We start from the raw sequence: 22641 nt of genomic DNA, 5'->3' as shown, positions 1-22641 counted from the left end.
TCTTGCTACATAATGATAAAGTGACAGTTAAATTAGGAGGCTTGTCTGCAGGGCTGAAAAATGCCTAATGTCTTGAGTCATTTATCCACAAAATCATTAGCAAAAATAAGTTTGAGAGATGATGTGTAATCCCTTTTTGCTTACTAAATACATTGTGATTTGGATTTTTTTAGTTTGTTTCTTCGCTGAGTGATGAAGTTAACTCAAACTGTTTCTGCTGCTGCATAGAGGGAGTCTGCTCACGAAGAGGCAGGATCAGGCTGCCAGGAAGATCATGAGGTTCCTACGACGCTGCCGCCACAGGTAGGTCCAGACAGCGACCCGAGCCAGCACTCTCAATAAAAGGGCTTTTCAAAAGTATTCACACCCCATCAACCGTTTCATACCTTTTCAAGTTCCAACCATAAACTTCAATGTGTTTTATTGGGATTTTATGTGTTACACCAACACTAAGTGTAGTAGTCTATAGTGGACGTTTGTAGTCAACCCCCTTTTTCTCTGGTAACTCTAAATAAAGTCCACTTCAAATAAACTCGACCTGTATGACTGAATCTTAGGGGGAATGCAAATGTTCTGAGAAGACCTAAGAAGTGGGTTAAAGTTGACCATTTAATTGGACAATTTGAAATTTTGAAAATATATTTGCTTAAAGAAAGACGCCAATATCGAAAAAACTCTCGTTTAAAAGCTTTGGTGCAAGGATGAGTGTATCAAAATTGATTTATTTTGCAAAACTACAGAGGGGTCACCTTCCAACAGGACAACGATACTGGACAAGAGTTAAAAACATTTCTTTTAACGTCCATCCAGTTTGCTACTTTGTGTTAGTCTATCGCATCAAGTCCCGATAAATATATTGATGTTTGTGGTTTTAACGGGTCAAACTGTGGAAAAGTTTGAAGGGATGTCAATCCTTTTGCAGGACTCTCCAATAAACTTCTCCGTTTCTGCTGGCTCATCACACAGACGTGTAGTTTCCATTTAAATGATCAATAAGCCACGATAAAAGTTACAGCAGCAAGTACACCCCTGTCTAATACCACTTAACTTTCAATCATTTCCCACCGTGGTGATATTGCACAGTGGTGTTCTTTCTTCCACTGTATGCTACTGTAACCAGATAATTTTGTCCATCTCTCCTTTTTTTTTTCTTTGCTTGGTGTGTTAGATTTAATTATTTATTTTTCATCTTCTTGAAAATAATCATTAGTTAGAGATATCCCCACCCCTAAGCTCCACCTTCCGCCCCCAGCCGCTCCCGCCCCTCCTTCACAGTACCTACTGTGTGCTAATAGCTGTCTGGTATTGTTTTGCTGTTTATGCCAAGCCCCTTGATGGACCATAGACTGTTCAAGCGGGTGAGTGCAGCCTCAGCAACTCAGTTTGTGACTCCCTTCCTCTCTTCCTTTCTCTCTCTCTTTATCTCTCTTCTTCATCTGTTTCTCTTCCCAAACCTCTCTTATATTTTACTGTTGCTCTTTAATAAAGCACTTATCTTCTTCTGAAGTTTTATCCATGGCGGTCTATCCCTTTTTCTCCTTCCTCATGTTCTCTTCTCTTCCCTCCGAGTCCTTCTCATTTTCCATCACTGTTGCTTGATGCCTGCTTGCATGAAGGCTGCTGACTGGAGCCACAGGTGGACTGAGACGCTCAGATGTAGATCAGAGCCTTCCTTAACTAACAAAATGCTTATGAATGACAATGTCACTGCAACACTTACCAGAGACTTTTCTGATTCTCCTTATTTCTCTTTCTCTCCTTGAAAATTGCACCTTTTTTTTTTTCTTTTCATTTAGCTTTCTGTGGTTTTGCAAATTCCCAGTTATACAGTGCGGGAAGCTTTTTCTTAACTTTTTTATCCTGCTGCATGTCAAGTGGTGACGACTCTGGGTCTTGCTCTTCTACTTTTAGGCATGCTATGAACCTGCTGTTTCTCTAGTTGTCTCTCTGGCTGGCTGGCTGACTGTATGCTCTATTTCAAGCCACTCGATAGACTGGAGGGGAAACGTCCTCCCTTCAATTTCTGCTTACTAATCTCTGTGAAGCATTTTCTGTGGGATTCATAACTTTAAAAACAGCTAGCTGTATTTTAAGGTTTCCTTTAATAAGAAAAAAGCTAACGTGATCTCAGAGCAATGGGTTCATCTGCTAAATATAATGTTGTGACAGCAGTCCTCTTGTTGGGATCAGAGAATAAACAACATTTTGTGTTTCAATAATTTCACACACAAGATCCCAGTTTCTGTGTGACCTCTTCTGTATGTTGCAGCGCTTGCTTTCTGTACAGTAATCAAGCAGGATGAACTCCATCAAATTATACTGGGGGATGTCTTTATACTCCACAAACATTCCTTGAATCAAAAACTACATATGTATATATGTATGTGTATGTAGTTTTGTACACGCTCTGTCATGTTACAGTCTTGACTCTGAAGGTCAACATTGCTCACTGTTCTCTCAGAACAATGTCGTGTATAGCTGTGAAGTTGAAGTGGAAACAATGCAATGTTTACTGACAGTTCACAAGCAAAAACAAAATTGTATTCAGATTTGTTGTCAGTCCCCTCATTACTGTGATACACCTGATTAAAATCCAGTGCAATTAATTGCCCTCACACACCACATAGCTCTTTAATAATAGATATGTGTGTGATTTTTATCTCTGTGGGGATGCAGTTTTCCGTGAAGGCCTCATAGGTTTGTTAGAGAACAGCATCATAAAGACCTAGTATCTCAACACGCAGGTCAGAGATAAAGTTAGAAGCAGGTTTAGGTTGTAAGACAATCTTTAAACAGCAACAGCAGCATTAATAAGAGAGATTGCTAAAGGCTTTTTGCAACTGCAAAGAGCTTCAGCTCAGGTGGGAAACTCTAAGCTTTATCGTTGACAAAGCTGTGAAAGCCTTTCCCTTCCAGCTTTAAACATAAAGCTGGAGATACAGAGTAATGTTTTGGATAAAAGCATTGCAGTGTGACTGAATGGATCAGTCACGGATCTAAATTGAATTTAGATGCTGTTCACAGACACTCTGTGTGTTTTTCTGTCAAATAAAATCCCCCAAAAATACACCATGTCTGTTTGTAACGCAGAAAAACGTGAAAAGACAAAAATTGAAGACTGAGGAAGATTGGTCAACTGATAAAGTTAGATAATCTATTACTTGTTGAGTGTTTCAAGTTGATATTTTTTATTCACTGTAAACTCATAATCTATGTAATTCTTAGTAATGATTTTTAAGCTGTTGTAAATGACTAATTGTGTGTATTTCTGTGCAAAACTGTAAGGATTTCTTTATCTTTTTTCAGAAAAGACGTAGCTCCTGATGACCTGAGCTTTATGTTTTAGTCCTGTTACGATTATGTTTGTGTGTGTCATTTTCTGTGCAGCTAACTTCCTCTTCCATTAACGAATCGTCGTCTGTCTCTGTGTTTCAGGGTGAAAGAATTGAAAAGGGCCAGGGAACATGAGACCCTTCAGAAGAGCCCCATTGCGATGTGACATCACTCTCCTGACTCCTCTTTTCTTTTTTGTTTGTACCTGAGACATTTTACAAGAGAACAGAACAAAAAGAAAAAAACATCGGTTCAAGCACTGCTGTTATCACTACCACTAGAGCAGTGTTACTGATTCAACTACTATTACGTTGTATGACAGCTTTTTTTTTTTTACATGTTTATTCTTTCCACTGACTTGGTGACTTCAACAGCATTGTGAACTCAAAGAACTGGGGCAACGGGTGCAGAACATTGGCTTCATGGCATCTTTTGCACTTTTTCATGGACTGCTTTTTATTTTTATTTCTTTTTTTAGCTACGAAGAGGTTTTGGACGGTGATGAGAGACGACGGAGGACAGGCGGTCGGTCAAACGTGAAGATCTCAAGAGATGAAAGTTAGGGCTGTTGCAGAAAATCTCAAAGGACAAGGAGACCATGCAGAAACACTCTGGGCTCTCGTTGTATTTTATGGTTATTTTTTAAGACCAATAAATTCACTCAAAGACAGATTTTTCTTCATTAACACCCACACATACACCACCTGAAACCCAATACTGGTGATTTAACAGTATCCATTTAAAATTAGTATTCTTTCCAGTCCTTCTTTGCTCGACCCCACCAGTCCGCCCGCCTGGGTGGAGCTACAAATGAATGTAGTGGGGTTCAAACATTCATGCTGAAGCAGATTGGGGATAAAACATTTTCTTTTAAAAAGATACTATGCTTTATTGTATATATATATAGTCCCTTTATTACTTGAATTTGTTTCATATCGTCCAATGTACTCCTTCCATCATGTCCAATGTATTGGTGAGCTGCATCAGGCTATATGTTGTTAAATCCTACCAAGAAAAAAAATGCATGACTTCTAGACAGAAAAAGTCTTTGCTTGTGTGTTTATGGTCTAGCCCTTCAGTCTTTCTTCTGATTTTTATTTTATTTCCACATTTCTCTTCATAAGAGCCGCTTTATTTCTGTAATTAAGCTAATATCCCTTTTCTCCCAGTTATTTTGTTTCCTTCTTGGTTCCCCTCCCAGAGGGGAACAAAATGTACATTTTTTTTATTATTTTTTTTGTGTTGTAACTCTTGTAGTCATGCAGGTTGTTATTGTTCTTTTGAGTTAAACTCCAGAGCCTCTGCAGGCTTTTGAGGAGAAAATCACATACATTGCCTTGACGTCTTAGAGATTCTTTGTGGGGTCCCTAAGCTTGTCCCAAAATAGGGGTTTGACAAATCCATATTTTTTGACAATTGAGTGATTTCTGTATATAAAAGAAGGCTGCAAGTATGTAGGGGAAAATGAACATGTTCCCTTACATGGATTGTATTTTAGAAATATATTATTTTATTCATTAAAAATGGGTCGAAAACAGGTACAAGACAAAAACAGAATATTTGTATAGTTTTGTTTGAATGCTTAAGAAGTATGGTTCTATTGTTTGTACATAGTGTAAATATCTGGGATAAAGATGAGCTAAGTGCATGAAAAGTATGAACAGAGTTAAAAGGGGGGAAAAAAACTAAAGCAGTAGTGGCTATGCTCTGTAAAATTAAAAATATTTCACTATTAGAGTATTTTACTTTATTTTGATTGTTCCGGAAACAAACATTTTGCTAAAGCATGATATTATTGCATATGAAAAAGTAAAAAAAAAAATATGTATTTAGTGTTAGGAGAGGTCTTTAAAAATTATCTTAAATCCACTATAGTTACTTTCATTTTTTTGTCATTTTCTGTTTGGTTTGGGCTCCCAAGAAACTTTTGCCAATGGTGCCAAGGTATACGATTGCTATAAAGCTTAAGAATTTATTTAAGTCCATTTTTGCAGAACAGATAATCATACAGTGAAATACACTCAAAGGAACGAAAACCATAACATCCTGACTGACTGAGGATTGAAGAAAACATAACTTGTAAAGGGACTCATTTTCAAACGAAGGGCATTTTAGTGCAAGTTCATCATATTTCCACCATCCAGATATATCGTAGACCATTGTTCATCTCCTAATATGCCACATCAGATATGTGCTTGATTTTTGTTATCAGTAAAAATGGAATGTGACGATCATAGAGGTATCTTGTCTGAACTCAAAGATTGTAAACGGATGCCTTTCCCATTTGGATCCCAACAAAGCAAACACAGGTGTTGATGTTCTTATCACTGAAACAGACTGAATTCATCACCTCAGCTGTCCAACCTGACGCACCGAGCTTTGATTTACGATTCATAGATTGCGTTTATAAAATGAAAATGACGGTGGTTTGACCTTTTTGCACAGCATGTTTTTTTTTTTGTTTTTTTAGAAATGTTTCCAGTAGCGATTGCCAAAGGCAGATGTATCCTGCAGTGTTGTCTTGGTCTTTTATGTTGTGAAATAAAAAAAATAGAGCCATGATAAATAATTTTTAAACTTCCCATCAGAATTATAAGCTAAGTAAAATTCAACTGAAAAATAAAAACTTTTTTTTTTCCTCCAGGGGGTCTTTTGTGGGCTCTAGTGTCCCTTATATGACAGTAGGCTGACAGAAAACGGGGAGAGAAAGAGGGGAAGACATGCGGCAAATTTTGCCAGGTTCGGGAATCGAACCCGTGACAGCCGCGTCAAGGGTTCAAGGCCTCCAAATGTGGGTTGCGCTATCCCCTACGCCACCACAGCACGCCCCAAAACTTTTTTTTTTTTTTTTTTAAGTGATGAAACTGAATCAAAATTTGGTTCAACATCTTGATTTAATATTTTCCCACTGCAATTTGCAAAATGTTTTCAAATCTCTGAATATGTGGACTTATCTTTTCCACAGTCCTCGTCAGATGAACCCACAAATTTTCTGCTGGCTTTGGTTCAGGACTCTGGCTAAGCCGTTTCAAAACTATCTGAAGAAAAGAAACCCCACATCATGATGCTGCCAGCCCCATATTTTACCGTGAGATACTTTTGTTCTTTTTATACCATGCAAACCTTTTGGAATTGTGGCACAAAGTTATATTTTTGTTCTTTGCGCAAATAAATAATCCCACAGAGGATTTTTAGGAAGTTTTTAACCAGGACTGGATATTTTATTTGACAGAAACCCATACTGTTTACAAACTCTACCACCTTTGTGATGTTACTACCTATATTTTCTTCAGTTACTTATCACTGCCCTCATAGCAAACTAGTTTTTACACAGTTATTCTGAAAATTTGGCAAGTTAAGGTTTAACAATATTTTATTTTTTCACATTCTAATACATTTCTTCTGGCAGAAAGTTTTGAAGCAAAATCAAAAGGTGGTTGGAGAAAGTCTTAGTTTAAGGTTGTGGAAACACTCGAAACCTGGTTATGATGGGATTTTTTAACAATTTCCTAACCAAATTGTTTTTTAGTTGAATTTTACAAGAGATGGATTACATTAGAGGATGGGAAAGTTTAGAAATATGCAGCATGGCCTAAGTTTTTTACATCACACAAACGTTAAACGAGGTCGAGTGAAATTTTATGAAAAGGCTGTATTAAACAAAAGCTGGAGTTGAAAAACTGCAAAATAATCTGTCAAAGATGCTCATGTGATTCTAGGAAACACTGGATGATCTCAGACGTGTCCATGAAAAGTCAATAAGCTAAACATTGCTGTAATATATTTATGTGTAAATTATAGCACTAGCCTCTCTTGTGACACATTGGACAATATCAAAACAACATAGGATGCTTAGAAAAATAATTAGAGCCTTTTAGGTGCCTATTGGCTGCTGTCTAATTCTTATTCTGCCAGAAAGTGTACTCTGTATCCAAACATGTGAAAATTCAGCCAAGTGCCACTGAAAAACTTGATTTTCATTTATTTATTTTTAACCTCATTAGGATCTATAGGTATTTCTCTGATGTTCTGGAACAACTGGTTGTTGTCGTGCTGTTTTCCAAATCACCTGATGTGTAAACTTTATTTGCAATGTTTATGTAGAAAGTGCCTATTCATGTCCTCATAACACCTGTTGCAGAATGCATTCAGTGTACCTGATCTTGAGGGAGTACATCACACAATCGCACCATTACACTCACTCCTCTGCACAGTAGAAGTAGAGCGCTCCAGCTTGTCCGCGTTACAGTTTTATTTTCATTTTTCTGCTTCTTCCATTTTCTACTGGAACAGCTTGACTTTTTTAGAAATGCCACAATCGGGGTTTGCTGCCTTGCGCTCATCCTCCGGTTTGTGGTCTGAATGCATAGCCAATGCAATGTTTTGGGGGGAAAAAAGTGGGAGAAGGATTTATAATGCTTGCATGGTAAATAGTTAACTGGGTGACTGAGCTGCACCTAAAGCATGCTTATTTTCTTTGGACTGGTAGTCAGATAGACTTGATTAAGACATAATGTTTGCAAAACAGTAAGCAGCTGGTTTGGTGTATCATAGAATGGAGAAATGTAATTGTAGGGGAGACAAAACCTGCAAACGAAGCCAATGATCAGTAATTGGTAGCTACGGATGTTTTCATGGCAGAGCATGAGGACAGACTTATATTTCGCAACAGGTTTCTTAGATGTTTCTTTTGCCTTTTATTGTTCATTTAGACTCAGTCAGTGTACCACCAAACTCACTTCTGGACAGATGGACACATAAGCGTTTAATGTTGGTTAACCTCCCTTTTGTATTTTACTCAGGGTGCCAAAATGGGGAGGAGGAAACAGAGCAGGACATGCATTTCACGTCAGAGGAAGCTAAAACCCGAAAACACAAATGGTTAAAACACATGGAACTGAAGGTTTCAGTGTACAATGTTTAAAGTAAATTAATACAATAAATTTTGTCTTACTAACCTTGAACAGGTGGAACCCTGAAATGGACTCCAACCATATGTAGCTCTTGGAGATGAATAACTTTTATGAAGACCTGCGTTACTCTTTAGGCCTTTAATTTATTTAGGTGTCAAACTGTAGAGGGTATTTAAGATTAGGTGTAGTTCTATGAAAACTGCAACTACCAATCTTGTTTTTTACTGCCATTTCTCGAGGGTGGAGTGACAGGCACACTTGTTTAGCACACAGCATTTATCAGTTCCAAGATGTTCTGCAAATTGACCTGAGAATCTGCCTTTCCTCCTCTTCCTTTTTCCGAAGCACCCAAACCGCAGAAAGGTAGGCGCATCAGGGCAACAGAACAGAAACCAGTTCAGCAGTATGATCCACGTGTTGACACAGAGCAATAAAGAAATTATTTTGTGGAGCCCTACCAGGCCTAGCAAAGTTTAAAAATGACTGGACACGTGTAGTCGACTTACTCTTTATGCAAATGCCAGTATTGCAAGACAAGCATTCAGTAGTTTATTGACAGCAATTATATGGCACCCTTTACCCAATTGCACGTTTTCATCAATTCCAAACTGAAGAGAAGAAAAAATGGCCCTGCTTTGATAGAAAGTCATGGGTTCTTGACACTTTGCATGTGAACTAGTGTTAGATCTCTTTTCCTCTCCTCTATAGCTGTCTTTCTCTCTGTCTTTCCCTGTTATGTGACCCGAGTTTTTTCCTCTCCCCACCCTTAGAAAAAATGTCCATCTCCTCTCGGTTCTCCTAATGTGTTATGCTTTCCTCCTTTTTCTTCCCTTTTCTTGTTTGTAAGTTTTATTTTTGTAATTGTGCATGTACAAGCGTCACTGACTCAATGGATATGTTTAAAAAAAAAAGAGATTTCTGCTGCTGAAGCCATGCAAAACATTTTGAATTGCCCTTAAAATATGGAAGATGTTTTCTGAATGCTTTATATTCTTTCTGCTGTAAAATAATAAAAAAAGGAGAAAATGATAAAAACTTGAGAATCTATTGTGCCATGTCTTTTTGCTTCGTCCTTTACTTTTATTGTTATTCTCCCACATTTCAGTTAAAAACAACTACAGAGAAATAACATATTTGACACTTTTATTTTTATTCTTTGTAGCATTTGATTTTTACAACTCAAATCCTTTTAAATACATACAAAGATCTTAACATGACTTTCCACAGTTTAAAAGTAAATCTGACAGTAAATCAACTGAAAGTAAAGGTTTGAGCCTTGGAAACATGCAATGTATGCATGCATGGAGTGTGGTGTTTGCTTTGTCTGCCGTTTTAAAGTGTATCTAGCATACTGTATGTTTTCCTCTGTATTAAGGCAGATATCCAACTACCACGATTTTTAGACGCAGTACTTCCAGAAACACTCTGAATTTCCATTTCTCTTCCTTAACTGCTTACGGATCCCCAGCAAGCGGCTGTAAGGTTTCAGAAGACTTTGTTTCTCTAATAAGACCTGAAAGAAAGGATATAATAGTTAGATATCTATAGTACCATGTTTAATATGAGTGTACAGTTTCAATTAAAGATACAGATCAGTTCCTTTTTAAAGTATTCAAAAGTGTTAATTAATCAGAAACTTCAATTAATTTTAATTTCATGTGACAGACCAATACAAGCTAATTGTTCATGGGAAAAAGTATATGCTTTACAAAAGTTGTTTTTTACAAAGAAAAATCTGAAAATGTATGGATTGCATTTGTATTCATGCCCCTCTGATACCCTTAAATGAAATTCAATAGCTTTCAAGAATCATAGGTTTAGGTTTTAAAACAATGTCTAACACTTTGAACATCTCATTAAAACTAACATTTCTGATCACCTCTAACACATGATCCCTTTGGTGAAAGATGGTGGTGGAGGCATGATGATGAGGGAATGCATCTGTTTAGGATCAAAGAATTTTCCCGCACCACATCAAAGTCTTTACACCATCAATTCAATGTTATTTTGCAAGGGAGAAAGACAGAGTTGCCCTATTTGTGTGACGCTGGCAGACCCTCGCCTCCAGAAATGAAAAGTAATGAATGCATTCCACACTTTTCGTCTATTCGTAATGATTTTCATTTTCCTTCAGCTGCATAAATATGCACTTTGCCTTGGTCTGTCAAAATCTGTGCAAAATGCAGTTTAGTTGGTAATTTTTCAATAGACATATTGCTTAAAGATTCTGCGGCAAAGATTTCTTGCATTTCTCTTTCCCATATTTAGGATGTAAATGTTTGAAGTCACACACCTCTCTCCTGACTCCTCTTGGCACCAGATTTATCGTCCTGACGCCTGAGGGATAAGAACAATAGGGATTCCAAATAATTTGAGATATCCGTTGTCTAGCACCTTGTCTTTGCAATGTTTCCCTTCAGGCCATACTTCAAGTAGATGAACATTGTAGAAAAACGGTTTCAAATGTGTTCTTAAAAGTGTCTCTTACCATCTCTGTTAACTTCCCCAGATACTAAAGTGGAATATCGGAGAGCTGCACCGTCCTGAGGAATAAACGTTTGCTCAGGAAGAGACTCGTCATCCAGCGTTCCGATAACACGAACCTCCACTGACGCTGAGGTCAAACATAAATAAATACGTTTCAGGTAGTTGATCAAATAAAAAAAACACATCACACCAAATGATTTCTAATCCAAAGCAGCACTTATAGTCACTTCTAATCAACAGAAAATTGACCGCATTAATAGAACCACACACATTTTTCCGCCTGCTAGTTGAACTTTGGCAGAAAAATCACTGCTGAGCATTGCAGCACTCAGGTAATTATTTTATGGCCCCAGGTTAAGTCTGTGCTGTCATTAATCTCTTAAAATTAAATTGTACGACTGAAAATGCTAATTACCCATCTTAATTGATGGATTATTTTTCATAAAAGTTATAATAGAGGCATGATCCTTTGCTCACCTGGTCCTGGATAGGGCATCTCAGCCGATTCTGTGATAGGGTGGGCCAGCAGGGTGCCAGAGGCCACAAGCACAAAGGCCCAGGAGAAGAGATGGCTGCACTTCATTACTGTCTGAAGCTGTTGTGGGAAGTGGTTCTGATTTGCACACAGGTCCCTGGTGAAGACTTCTGAATGCGCAGTGGCCCCAGCTGTTTTATATACTTCCAGCTGGGTCCATCTGACTGGCACAGCACACGCACACACGCTTTTGTTTGCTGACAGCCGTCAGCTACATGCAGAGTCACATCCGCTCTCGCTGGCATAAATCAACAGGGGCACACAGGTGAATTATGGACTCAATAAGAAGACACCGCTCTGTCCCGTCTTCCAGAGCCACCGGTCTTTTTTTTTTTTTTACCAGCTCTTTGGCTTGATTAACCAATTTTACTGAGTTTATAAATATTATTAAAGCAGGTGCGTAGATTGTCATGTCAACACCCACACTGGGGAGCAGGTGGCACACAAACGGTGCAGACGAATCACTTCCACCTTTATGTTACCGCTTTGTTAAAGTCTTAGGTCATCTGACTCCTAAAACCTTGTTGCATACGAAGTAGAGATAGATCCCAATAAACCAAAGTAATTACTTCATCAGAAGTTCAGGGCAGGCTTAAGTGTTCATAACCCTCCTTTCTATGAGCTGTCTGACATTTTAAATCAATTCAAGGCAGCAGATTTTCCACGGGTCACTTAATTCAGCCTGACTAATGTACAATATTTAGAAGCTTGGTAAGGCTCTACAACGCTAGGTCTCTGCTTTCTCCTCTTCTTAGTCATGCAATAAACCAAACCTTTATGAGCGTATCCAGTGTGGTTTGAAAGTGTAATTAACTTTACTGCTCAAAAAGATGACAGACAGCTACTAAAAAAGTTACATTTTCCATCTACGGTTGCAATTTCCATATTTACCAGAGACATGAATTTAGTATTCAAACACTCATCTGATTTTGTGGGCAGCTGAAGAGGCAATGTTAAATTTTCTACGTGTGAAGTGAAATACCAGTTTTGGTCAAATTCGTACCAAAACTGTCATAATAACAACAGCTAGTTATTATTGTGACATTAGAACTCCCATAGCAAACATCTCAACAATCTAGATTTTTCTAAATTGCAGATAATTGAACATTTAAATCTATGTTTGATATTATTTTCATGTGTGTCTGTAGATTTTGAAATATCAATTATTTTAATTCTGACAAACTGATAAAGATTATGCTAATAATGGAGAATGGATCTAATTTAATTTCTTTTTTTCCTTAAACTGCTGTTGCCTCTGATAATGAGCTTCATAATCCACCAACTTTGTGTTCCATAGACCATTAATTATGATCTTTTGTTTGGCTTTGAGACGTACTTCGTACTGTTTTTTTTTCTTCCTCCCCTCCAGGGTTTTTTTTTTTTTGTAGGCTCTAGTGTCCCTTATATGAAACTAGGCTGACAGGAAAGGGGGAAGAAGAGGGCGGAAGAGCAGTAAATGTCGCCGGGTCCGGGAATCGAGCCCGGGACGGCCGGGTCGGGGACTCAAGGCCTCCAAATGTGGGTCGCGCTATCCCCTACACCACCACAGCATGCACCAACCAGACACAGACTTTATCATTTATAAAATTATTTATACAACAGAAGGAGTGACTCCAAATCCCATTTTTGTGGAGCAAAACTGTCCAGACACAAGTAGGTAAACAACTTCACTTGTAACCAACTTTAGGTCAAAACATTTTAGGCATTCTTTGACCTTAAATGGCAAGTCAAAAATTTTATATTTTACAGTTGTTTTCAACAAATTCCAGTAGATTAAATATGAAGCTGTAGTTTTGCAAACATACACAGAATATGTGTAGCAAAATGAGCAGCTATTGTTTAATTCATTCCCTAAAGATATTGATAAATGCATAAATAACCATATCCATTTTTTTGTTGTTTGCTTTGACTGCTAGTTATTATTATGTACATCTACTTTAACATGATTGCTTAAAGTGGCGATGCCAGTTGTTTTTACCTTTTAATAAATGGTTTGTTGTGTCCTTACAACACCTCTCAAATACTTTGAATTATAGTGTTGCAGCTATATCCTATAACATTTGAAAAAAGGTGTTATGTATTTTGTTAAAAAAAATAATAATAACAACATTCCTTTTCAAAATTAAAATGCTGTTGTTTAGTGTTGGATAATTAAATGTTTTTACCAAAACATTTGATTCATAAGGAGCACTTTGCCTTTATCTCTTTCTTTGTTGTTACACTGGAATAGGAACTAAATTCAGTCAGAAATTATTACATCTGAAATCCTATATACTATTGTGAGTCATTGCAGCACAATAGCATCTTAGTTAAATCGTTTGTTGGTTAAATGGTTCATTTATTCATTTGTTTAAGAGACAAATGACTCTTATTTTCTCGACAGAAAACTTCTACATTAGATTATTTATTTTTTATGTGACCATTCGTTTCCACGGTTGTTGATTTTACAACAACCACTAGAGGGCAACGTTTTATTTAAGAAGCTAAACAAGACATTTGTTCTTGGGGGTAAAGCTGACATTTCTACTGAAGCTCTTTTTTTATCCTTTAATATCCTAGTCTGAAACCACAGACATGGCCTGAAACCTTACAGGCTTTAAATAATCAGTGGTGTAGAACCGAATAGCACGGATGAAATGAAGTGTAAGCCAGTGTAACCCTCTTGTTGTTTGTCACCTAATGTGTTATGAACAGAAATAATGTGACTCCACACAACTGGTCCACAGCTCCACCAGCGCTCCTCAGAACTCTGGTTTTTTTTTTTTTTTTTATTTTCAGATGTGATCGTATAGATTTTTTTTTTTTTTTAAATAACACAGTCAAACAGTAAAATAACTGACAATAACCGACCATAGCAATAAAGCAACTGCCATAGCAGCCGACAGTCGCCAGCCACATTCACAAAATGATCCACCTACTTATTTATTCATTTATTCTCCTATATATACATATATATATATACATATTGAACTCACCTAATGTGTTATGAACAGAAATAATGTGACTCCACACAACTGGTCCACAGCTGAAAAAAAACAAAAGACGCAGTTAGCGTTATGACCGGTTGTCAGCCACAAACACCAACTGGCGCTGCTCTCACTCATAGGGTCATATTTTTCCAGTCCAACCACAAGAAAATTTTATAAATTATATTTCTAAATATTAAATGATCTCTCAGTATTTTATTAATTGTTGAACTAGAAAAATATTACCCTAAGTAAAAAAAATTAGCAAAGAGCTGCCTCTCTCGCACCTACCTCCACCAGCGCTCCTCAGAACTCTGATGGGGGAAGCCGAGAGCGCCTGAAGGACCGTGTAGTCACTCATCACACCACTAGGTGGCTCAAACACATAAATTGAAAATCCCAAACACATACACACTATTATTATTATTATTTTGAGCAAAATTCAAATACACACTCATACACAATTTTCTCTCTGTTACACCCACCCCTGCTGAATTTTGACCAAAATGGTTAAAGTGCAGAATTATCACCATAACGGGAAATAAATAAATGAATAAATAAATTACATGAATTGGCTGTCATGGATATACAAAGTCCAACTGAAATAGTATCCTTTACAAAGGATGAAGTGGCAAGAAAATGGTGCCTTATTCCTTGCCAGCTCCCAGAAGCAGGATGCAGCCTACATCCCACATAATCCATGCCCAAAAAGTAAAAGGGGTCCCTAAACCTGGACCTGTACCAACAGTGGTGATATACATTACAAAAATAAATACATAAACTCAGAACAAGGAAAAAGTCAGATTACAAAAGAATCTATTACTACTAATGTCTCTGCTGGAACATTTGAAACACTGAATTAGAAACCCGGTCAAAAAGCTGACTAGCATCATCATTAGTAACTATGTTGGTCATCACCTGGATCAGTCTATTGACAGGCTTGACTATCCTACCAACACGAGTTCTGACTGTGTAAGTAGTGGTATGCTCAGTGTCAGTAACAGACTGAGCAACTAGTGAAGTGTGTGGACAAACACTCTGTGTGTCAACTGAAGCATTGTCACAGTCCATCTCACTAGGAGGCAACAGAGATTCCTCGTCTGCCTGTGCTGCAGAGACAACATCCCCCTCAGAGTCATTCACAGGAGCAACATCAAGGGGCTCATCAGATAGGGAGCTGACCCAGTCTTGTGTTCTGATTCTTGATTCACTTTTCTGAATGACTGATTCCAGAACATCTGAAATAGAGTTAATGTCAGAGCTTCCAGGTGTGACGGCAGTGGAGTCAATAAGTTGACTGGATGTATCAACAGGCAAGAAGTTCACTAGCATCAAAAGGTTACGATGCACAACTCGAATTTGACCAGTGGTGGGGTGTTTTATTTGATATGTGTAGGGTTCATGCCCACAACTGTGTACACTGTAGACTCCCAGCGGTCAGCAGTTTTGCGTTTGCCTCGTTCACGCTTGTTTGACACTAAAACACGGTCGCCGACCCCAATAGATTTCCCTTTTATTTGGCGATTGTAGAGACCAGCCTGTCGATCTTGTTCCTTGTTTGCATGATTTTGAGCTATGACCATAGCATCTTGAAGATCTTTAGTTAGGGACAGTACATATTTGTCATATCCACCAATTTCAGGATCTTGAAGAATGTTCTTAAAAAGCACATCAACAGGGAGGCGTGGCACTCTCCCATACATCAAATAAAAAGGGGCATAACCTGTGGTTTCATTGACTGTGCAGTTGTACATGAAAGTCAATGTCTGAAGTTGTTTTGGCCAATTCTGTTTTGCATCTGGTGCAAGTGCTCTTATCATGTTTCCCAGTGTTCTGTTGAAGCGTTCCACACTGCCGTTACCCATTGGATGGTAAGGAGTCGTATGAGATTTTCTCACACCAGCAACTTTCAACAGTTCGCTTATGAGTTGACTTTCAAAGGATGGGCCTTGGTCAGAATGGATTCTCTCAGGAAAACCATAAATGCAAAAGTACTTGTCCCAAAGCTGCCTCGCCACTTGTTTTGCAGATTGGTCACGGCAAGGAAAGGCCTGAGCGAGCCGTGTGAAATGGTCAGTTACAACCAGCACATCAATGGACCTGTTGTTAGAATCCTCTGCTGTCCAAAAGTCTATACACACAATCTCCAGTGGTGCAGATGTTTTTATACTCTCAAGAGGTGCTCGACCATCTGGATCAGGGGACTTTGCGATGACACATCTGGGACACTGGCGAACGTACTCTTTGACATCACGGTCAATATGGGGCCAGAAGAACCTCTGACGAGCAATAGCCAAACTTCTGAACTGCCCTTGATGACCAGCATTGTCATGTATCCCTTTGAGAACATCAGACTTGAGAGAATCAGGGACCACAAATTGGTGGCGTCTCTTACGGGTAATTTGGTCTTTAGACAGTCTATAGAGGATGTCATTGGACACTGCAAACTTCTCCCAGTGTTTGAGGTATTTGATGACCATTGTTTGTTCATTCGATCTTTCTCTTCTTGACGGACGACGGCCACGATTAACATAGTATAACACTCTTGATAACACAGGATCGTTATGCTGTTTTTCTCTCAATACAGTTTCTGAAAACACAGGTTGATCGTCTTGAGATGGAAGGATCAGTTGAGGCAGATGTTCAAGGGTGTCAATAGCTCGTACTCTAGCAGCAGACTCCCATTCACTGTGTGTCTCAAGAAGAGCATGAACATCATCTTTTGTGACAGACTGAAACTTTGTGCTGTCAGGTAAGTTCAACACATTGGAGTCCTCGTCTTTGGTATTTGACTGTCTGAAGGCCTCTTGTACTGAACCAGGTGAAACAGGGAGGGCCTCATTAAGTAGCTGGCTGTATGGGCTCTGCAACAGCCTTTTTCCCACGGCAGATTTGACGAAGGGATGGCGACTTAAGGCATCTGCCACCACATTTTTAGAGCCAGGGATATATTTAATATCAAAACGAAGAAGCCAGCTTTGCCACCCATCGCTGTTCACAGGCATCTAGGCGTGGCTTTGTGAGAATGTGGGTGAGTGGGTTGTTATCTGTCCACACTGTAAATGCATGTCCTTTCAGCCAGTGGCTAAATTTGTCACACACTGACCATTTCAGTGCTAAAAACTCGAGACGGTGGGCTGGATATTTCTTTTGAGCACGTGAGAGACTTGCTAGCAAATGCTATTGGACGAGCCACACTTTCGCCCTCCTGAACTTGTGAGAGGACTGCACCCAAACCGTCTAGTGATGCATCGGTAGACAGGACAAATGGACGGTTAAAGTCTGGGTGGGCCAGAATTACTGAATTAACCAAGGCTGCCTTAAGCTCCATGAATGCAGAGAGCTGCTCGTCTGTCCAATCAGCTGGAGTCAGTTTGCGGAACTGGAGTTTTCGCCGGTGGGTGTCTTTGGTTTGCGTTTCTGTTTTGCACCAGCCAGTAGGTCAAACAGTGGTCTGGCTATCGCAGAATAGTTTGGGATGAAATGTTGGTAGTAGTTAACCATGCCGAGAAATGATCGAATGCGTGAATGTGATGGAGTGATACCATCTGGCTCCATGAGATCTGTAGTGAGCATATTGCTGATGGACTCAACTTTAGAAGGATCTGTAGAAACACCAGATTTGTCAATTATGTGACCAAGAAACTTCACAGATCTTCTCAGCAGCCAACATTTCTTAGGAGCCAGTTTGAGATTGTGGTAACGGAGACGACTGAACACCATCTCTAACCTCTCGAGAGCGACTTCCTCAGATGGTCCAAACACCAGCAAATCATCGAGGTAACATAGTAGGCTGAGAAAGTTCTGGTCACCAAATATTGAGGCCATCATCCTCATAAAGCTGGCTGGGCTGTTGCACAGGCCTTGGGGAAGTCTGTTGTATTCATACAACCCCATGGGTGTTGTAAAGGCGGAGTATTTGCGGTCATCTTCATGGAGTGGCATGTTGTAAAAACCAGATGTGAGGTCCATTGTACTAAAGAACATGTTTCCTCCCAAGGCAGCCAAGCAGTCAGCCTGATGTGGTAGGGGATGAGCATCCTTCAGGGTCCGTCTGTTGAGCCATCTAAAGTCTGTGCAGATCCTTAAGTCACCGTTCTTTTTCCAAACTAGGACAAGAGGTGAGGCAAATTCACTCGTTGATTTTCGTATAATTTCTTTCTCCTCCATCTCATTCAGAACTTGACGGAGTTTCTGGTACTCAGCAGGAGGCACGCGGCGATAGGGCAGCCGAAAGGGTCTCTCATCAGTGAGCCGGATCCTGTGAACAAATTCTTTCGCCTCGCCACAGTCTAAGTGGTGGCGGGAGAAGACATCCTTGTAATTGATCACTAGATCTGCTAGCTTCCTCCGCCAATCATCTGATACATCACAAGACTGTAGGTCCAGATCCCCCAGACCAGCACTTCTCAGTCTTTCCTGTATATTGTCATTGTTTTCTACTGCAGAATCAACATCAGTGGATTTGACAGAGGTGGCCTGATATGAGCATGTTACATCTTGTATATCTAGGTCCTCCATAGCAAGACAGGTGTATATATCAGCCAGTCTAGCATTCTTACGTATGGTGACAGGACCACTGGAAGCATTTAAAATCTTGAGAGGGACTAACCTGTCTCCCCAGAGTGATATCACAGCTCTCGCCACCAAAATGCCACGGGGAGCGGAATGTGACGATGTGGGCTCAGACATCACAGTTAGACCAGGTGATAATTTTGTGCCCTTGGGAAGTTTGCCCCATACAAGATATTCAGTGCCAGCCTCCAGAGTAACAGCTGTGTTACATCTCACTGTGCCAACTTTGTCTAGGACATTCTCACCAGACCAACGGTCCAGGCCAGCAAGAAGGGAGAGGAACTCCTCGAGTTCTGGGAGACCTTTGTGAGGTGTAGAAACTGCTGCCCAGTAGGAGGAGTCTTTCTTTAACAAGTGCAATAGTTGCCTGATGACATTGGAGCCCAGAAGCAGATCAGTCTGTTGGTTTTTCACTACAAAGGTGGGGACCGACAACTGGCATCCATAGATCTCCATATTCAGATCCACTATCGAGGTCGGTCTTACTCTGGAACCACCACATCCCACAAATACAATGTCGGTAGCCTTCTGGTGAGAGATTACAACACCAGAATTAATCAGTGACTGTAGGGCTACGTCGCTCAACGAACATGCCATCGAGCCGCTGTCTAGCATGGCACCAAGAATTAATTTGTCATTAACTTTGACATTTGTGTAAAATAAACTGTCACTTCTTTTTACTTTTTGTGTTTCTTGCATAATAATATTCTCAGACTCATTTAGTCTTTGAATATTTTGGTACAGTTCAGCAGCGTCAAGTATGTGGGAGGAATCACTTTGACCCATGCGGTCTCCCTCCAGGCACAGGTCGCTTAGTTTCCCTGCACATTTTCTGTTGGGACAGCTCTATTTGGACAAGAGCGCCTTGTGTGGTCAGGGCTGAAGCATGTGAAACAAAGGCGGTCTGAACGGCAGTGGGCTTCTGTGGTGTGTTTGTCATCATTGCATATACGACAGTTTATAACAGGTCTGGCTCGACCCCATGCGCGCTTGTTGCGAGCAGATGATACCTGGCCACCAACCTGAATTTTATCAAGGACCTGCCTGAGCATAGACATCATCTCTCCAAGCATGGCACCTTCTTGGGGGAGCCTGAGCTGCTGACTTTGTGGGACTGAAGCAAAAGGTTGGTACTGCACTTGTGAGAACTGGCTGTGCTGCTTTGCAGATTGTAGAGCAGGAGGGAAAGACTGTGGAGAAGGGGAATCTAATGTAGTGGCCAACTGCTGGTTCTGTACCATCACAGGGGAACACAAATTTGGTGGGGCCTCAGAACCAGGCTGTACATTATAAGAGGACAAAACATTATTTGATCTTTGTGCACCACCATGGACTTGGGATTCAATGTGTGTTTCACAGCAGAACAGTGGGGCTGCAGATGGTTTGTGGATTGGTATTTTGATCCTGGACACACGCTCTCTCTGGTGCTCATCTAGCCTCACCTGAATGTCTTTTGAGGTCCATTCATGTATTTGCTTGTACTTGAATACTGAAGCCAGTTCTGCATCAGGGCAGTGTTTTACAAACATTTTAGAAATTTCACTGCTCATATCATCAGTTTGTTTCCCTTGACGCTTTAAACCTTCTTCAGCCATTTCTGCAGCTTTGTTGAGGCGAATCCAGTAGTCAAAGGCGTCCTCTTTTTGAAATGGCAGTGTGGAGTAGAAGTCTTGCAGCGGCAGACAGGAGGATGTGTGACTGAAGTATTGAATCAGCATGTTATAAATTACATCTGGGGAGCATGTAGCGTTTAAAACAGGGTCACTTTTAAGACCAATCTTAACCACATCTCTGGCTCTGCCCATTAGCCTCCCATAATCTCCTCTGTTTGTATGGAACTATTGTAGTTCTGCCTTCTAAGGTATCCTCTCATCATTTCAACCCACTCAGTAACAGAATGTTTGTCAGTATTCTCACCTCTAAAAATTGGAGGTGCTGTTTCTGATTTTACAATGACATTGAATTTTTGACTATCAAAGACAGAAGTGTTTTCAATATGTGCACCGTCTTGTTTCAAACAGGTGGCATTTTGGGTTTCTTTTTTCTCATCAACACCAGAAGACAACAATTTATTTGCAATGGACTCTCCAATCTGTGAACCTAACTGATAAATCATGTCACTTAATAGGTGTAAGTCATGGCCAGCATTAAATGTAGAATGACTCGGGCCCCCCAACGACATCTGCTCCATAGGTGTCTCAGCTGGATAGAAAGCTAATCCCTGAGGTCTATTACTTGTAGGTAACATGGGTGAGGCACAAAAATCCGACCCAACTGCCACTCCTGACTGAAAAGTGAGACCCATTACACCTCTACCTCTCCCAAAGGAGGGTTGATTGTAAACATTTTCAACATTTGATTGGAATCTCTCTGCCATTTCAAAATGGAATAATGAAAATAAAACACACTCAAATAAAAATCAGTCACTTATTGACAATAAATTTTCTCCCCTCAGTCCTTTAACCTTGTAACACAGGTGTGTTGACGCGTCTTGAGGTGAAGAGGCAGCTTGTAGGTGGACGACGCAGCAACCCGGCGAACAGCATCAAGCCGATCAGGGATCACGGAGTCACGGCACCAGTGTAACCCTCTTGTTGTTTGTCACCTAATGTGTTATGAACAGAAATAATGTGACTCCACACAACTGGTCCACAGCTCCACCAGCGCTCCTCAGAACTCTGGGTTTTTTTTATTTATTTTCAGATGTGATCGTATAGATTTTTTTTTTTTTTTAAATAACACAGTCAAACAGTAAAATAACTGACAATAACCGACCATAGCAATAAAGCAACTGCCATAGCAGCCGACAGTCGCCAGCCACATTCACAAAATGATCCACCTACTTATTTATTCATTTATTCTCCTATATATACATATATATATACATATTGAACTCACCTAATGTGTTATGAACAGAAATAATGTGACTCCACACAACTGGTCCACAGCTGAAAAAAACAAAAGACGCAGTTAGCGTTATGACCGGTTGTCAGCCACAAACACCAACTGGCGCTGCTCTCACTCATAGGGTCATATTTTTCCAGTCCAACCACAAGAAAATTTTATAAATTATATTTCTAAATATTAAATGATCTCTCAGTATTTTATTAATTGTTGAACTAGAAAAATATTACCCTAAGTAAAAAAAATTAGCAAAGAGCTGCCTCTCTCGCACCTACCTCCACCAGCGCTCCTCAGAACTCTGATGGGGGAAGCCGAGAGAGCGCCTGAAGGACCCGTTGCGTGCAGTCACTCATCACACCACTAGGTGGCTCAAACACATAAATTGAAAATCCCAAACACATACACACTATTATTATTATTATTTTGAGCAAAATTCAAATACACACTCATACACAATTTTCTCTCTGTTACACCAGTTTTTGTACATTTCTAAAATTTCTGCATCAAATGTGAGGTTAGTTTATGCTTAACCAGCTCTCACATTACGCATATTTCTAAAATGGGACTTTTGGGGTTTAGATGAGTTTTGTTTGATGATGATACGGTTCACAATAACATAAAAAGCTTAAACAAAAAGTGAAAAAAGTTTTTAACGTCTCAACTTTTAGACTTCTTCAAAGAAAATTTAAGTGACTGGATCATTTGGATTAATTAAATGCGTGAGAACCATCTGTAAGGTGATGACGGCTGGGAGAAAGCTATCTATAAACTAACAAAGCAAAACAATGAAAACCAAACAAACCCTTACCTACGTTGATTGATTCAATTGTTTCTGTCTACTAAGCTTGTTTAGTCAACATTTTTCACCTTTTTTCAAATCTAATATTCACTGGTGTTTATTAAAACAGGATTGAAAGCGTCAAGCTAA

General features: G+C 39.5%; 2 protein-coding genes across 12 annotated transcripts in view; one reads left to right on the top strand and one right to left on the bottom strand.

Annotated features, from left to right (window-relative positions):
* The window catches only part of camta1a (calmodulin binding transcription activator 1a), a 384222-nt gene extending 374936 nt beyond the window's left edge, over positions 1-9286 (top strand). For 5 of the 10 annotated variants that reach the window (XM_044131220.1, XM_044131248.1, XM_044131222.1 and 2 more), the window contains 2 exons: positions 229-303; positions 3812-9286. In XM_044131220.1, coding sequence (XP_043987155.1) covers positions 229-303; positions 3812-3896 — 160 coding nt within the window. In that variant the 3' untranslated portion in view covers positions 3897-9286. Of the gene's footprint in view, positions 1-228; positions 304-1327; positions 1359-3435 lie in introns of all 10 variants that reach the window. The other 5 variants (XM_044131210.1, XM_044131172.1, XM_044131200.1 and 2 more) reach the window with 3 other exon arrangements.
* Positions 9287-9420: 134 nt separating this feature from the next.
* LOC122839517 (urotensin-2-like) lies at positions 9421-22628 on the bottom strand. Of its 2 annotated transcripts, none has more exons than XM_044131138.1 (5): positions 22522-22628; positions 11211-11506; positions 10735-10860; positions 10540-10583; positions 9421-9759 (listed from the first exon to the last, which is right to left on the bottom strand). In XM_044131138.1, exons 2-5 carry the CDS (start codon positions 11314-11316, stop codon positions 9646-9648), a joined length of 390 nt encoding a protein of 129 aa, XP_043987073.1. In that variant the 5' UTR covers positions 11317-11506; positions 22522-22628; the 3' UTR covers positions 9421-9645. The 2 variants fall into 2 exon arrangements, with proteins under 2 accessions (XP_043987073.1, XP_043987082.1); XM_044131147.1 differs by lacking the exon at positions 22522-22628 and adding an exon at positions 14244-14562.
* Positions 22629-22641: the final 13 nt, after the last annotated feature.

The sequence above is a fragment of the Gambusia affinis genome, linkage group LG01, assembly GCF_019740435.1.
Source record: "Gambusia affinis linkage group LG01, SWU_Gaff_1.0, whole genome shotgun sequence".
Lineage (NCBI taxonomy): Eukaryota > Metazoa > Chordata > Actinopteri > Cyprinodontiformes > Poeciliidae > Gambusia > Gambusia affinis.
Note: the sequence above shows the minus strand (reverse complement) of the source record. Positions and strands in the feature narration are given on the sequence as shown.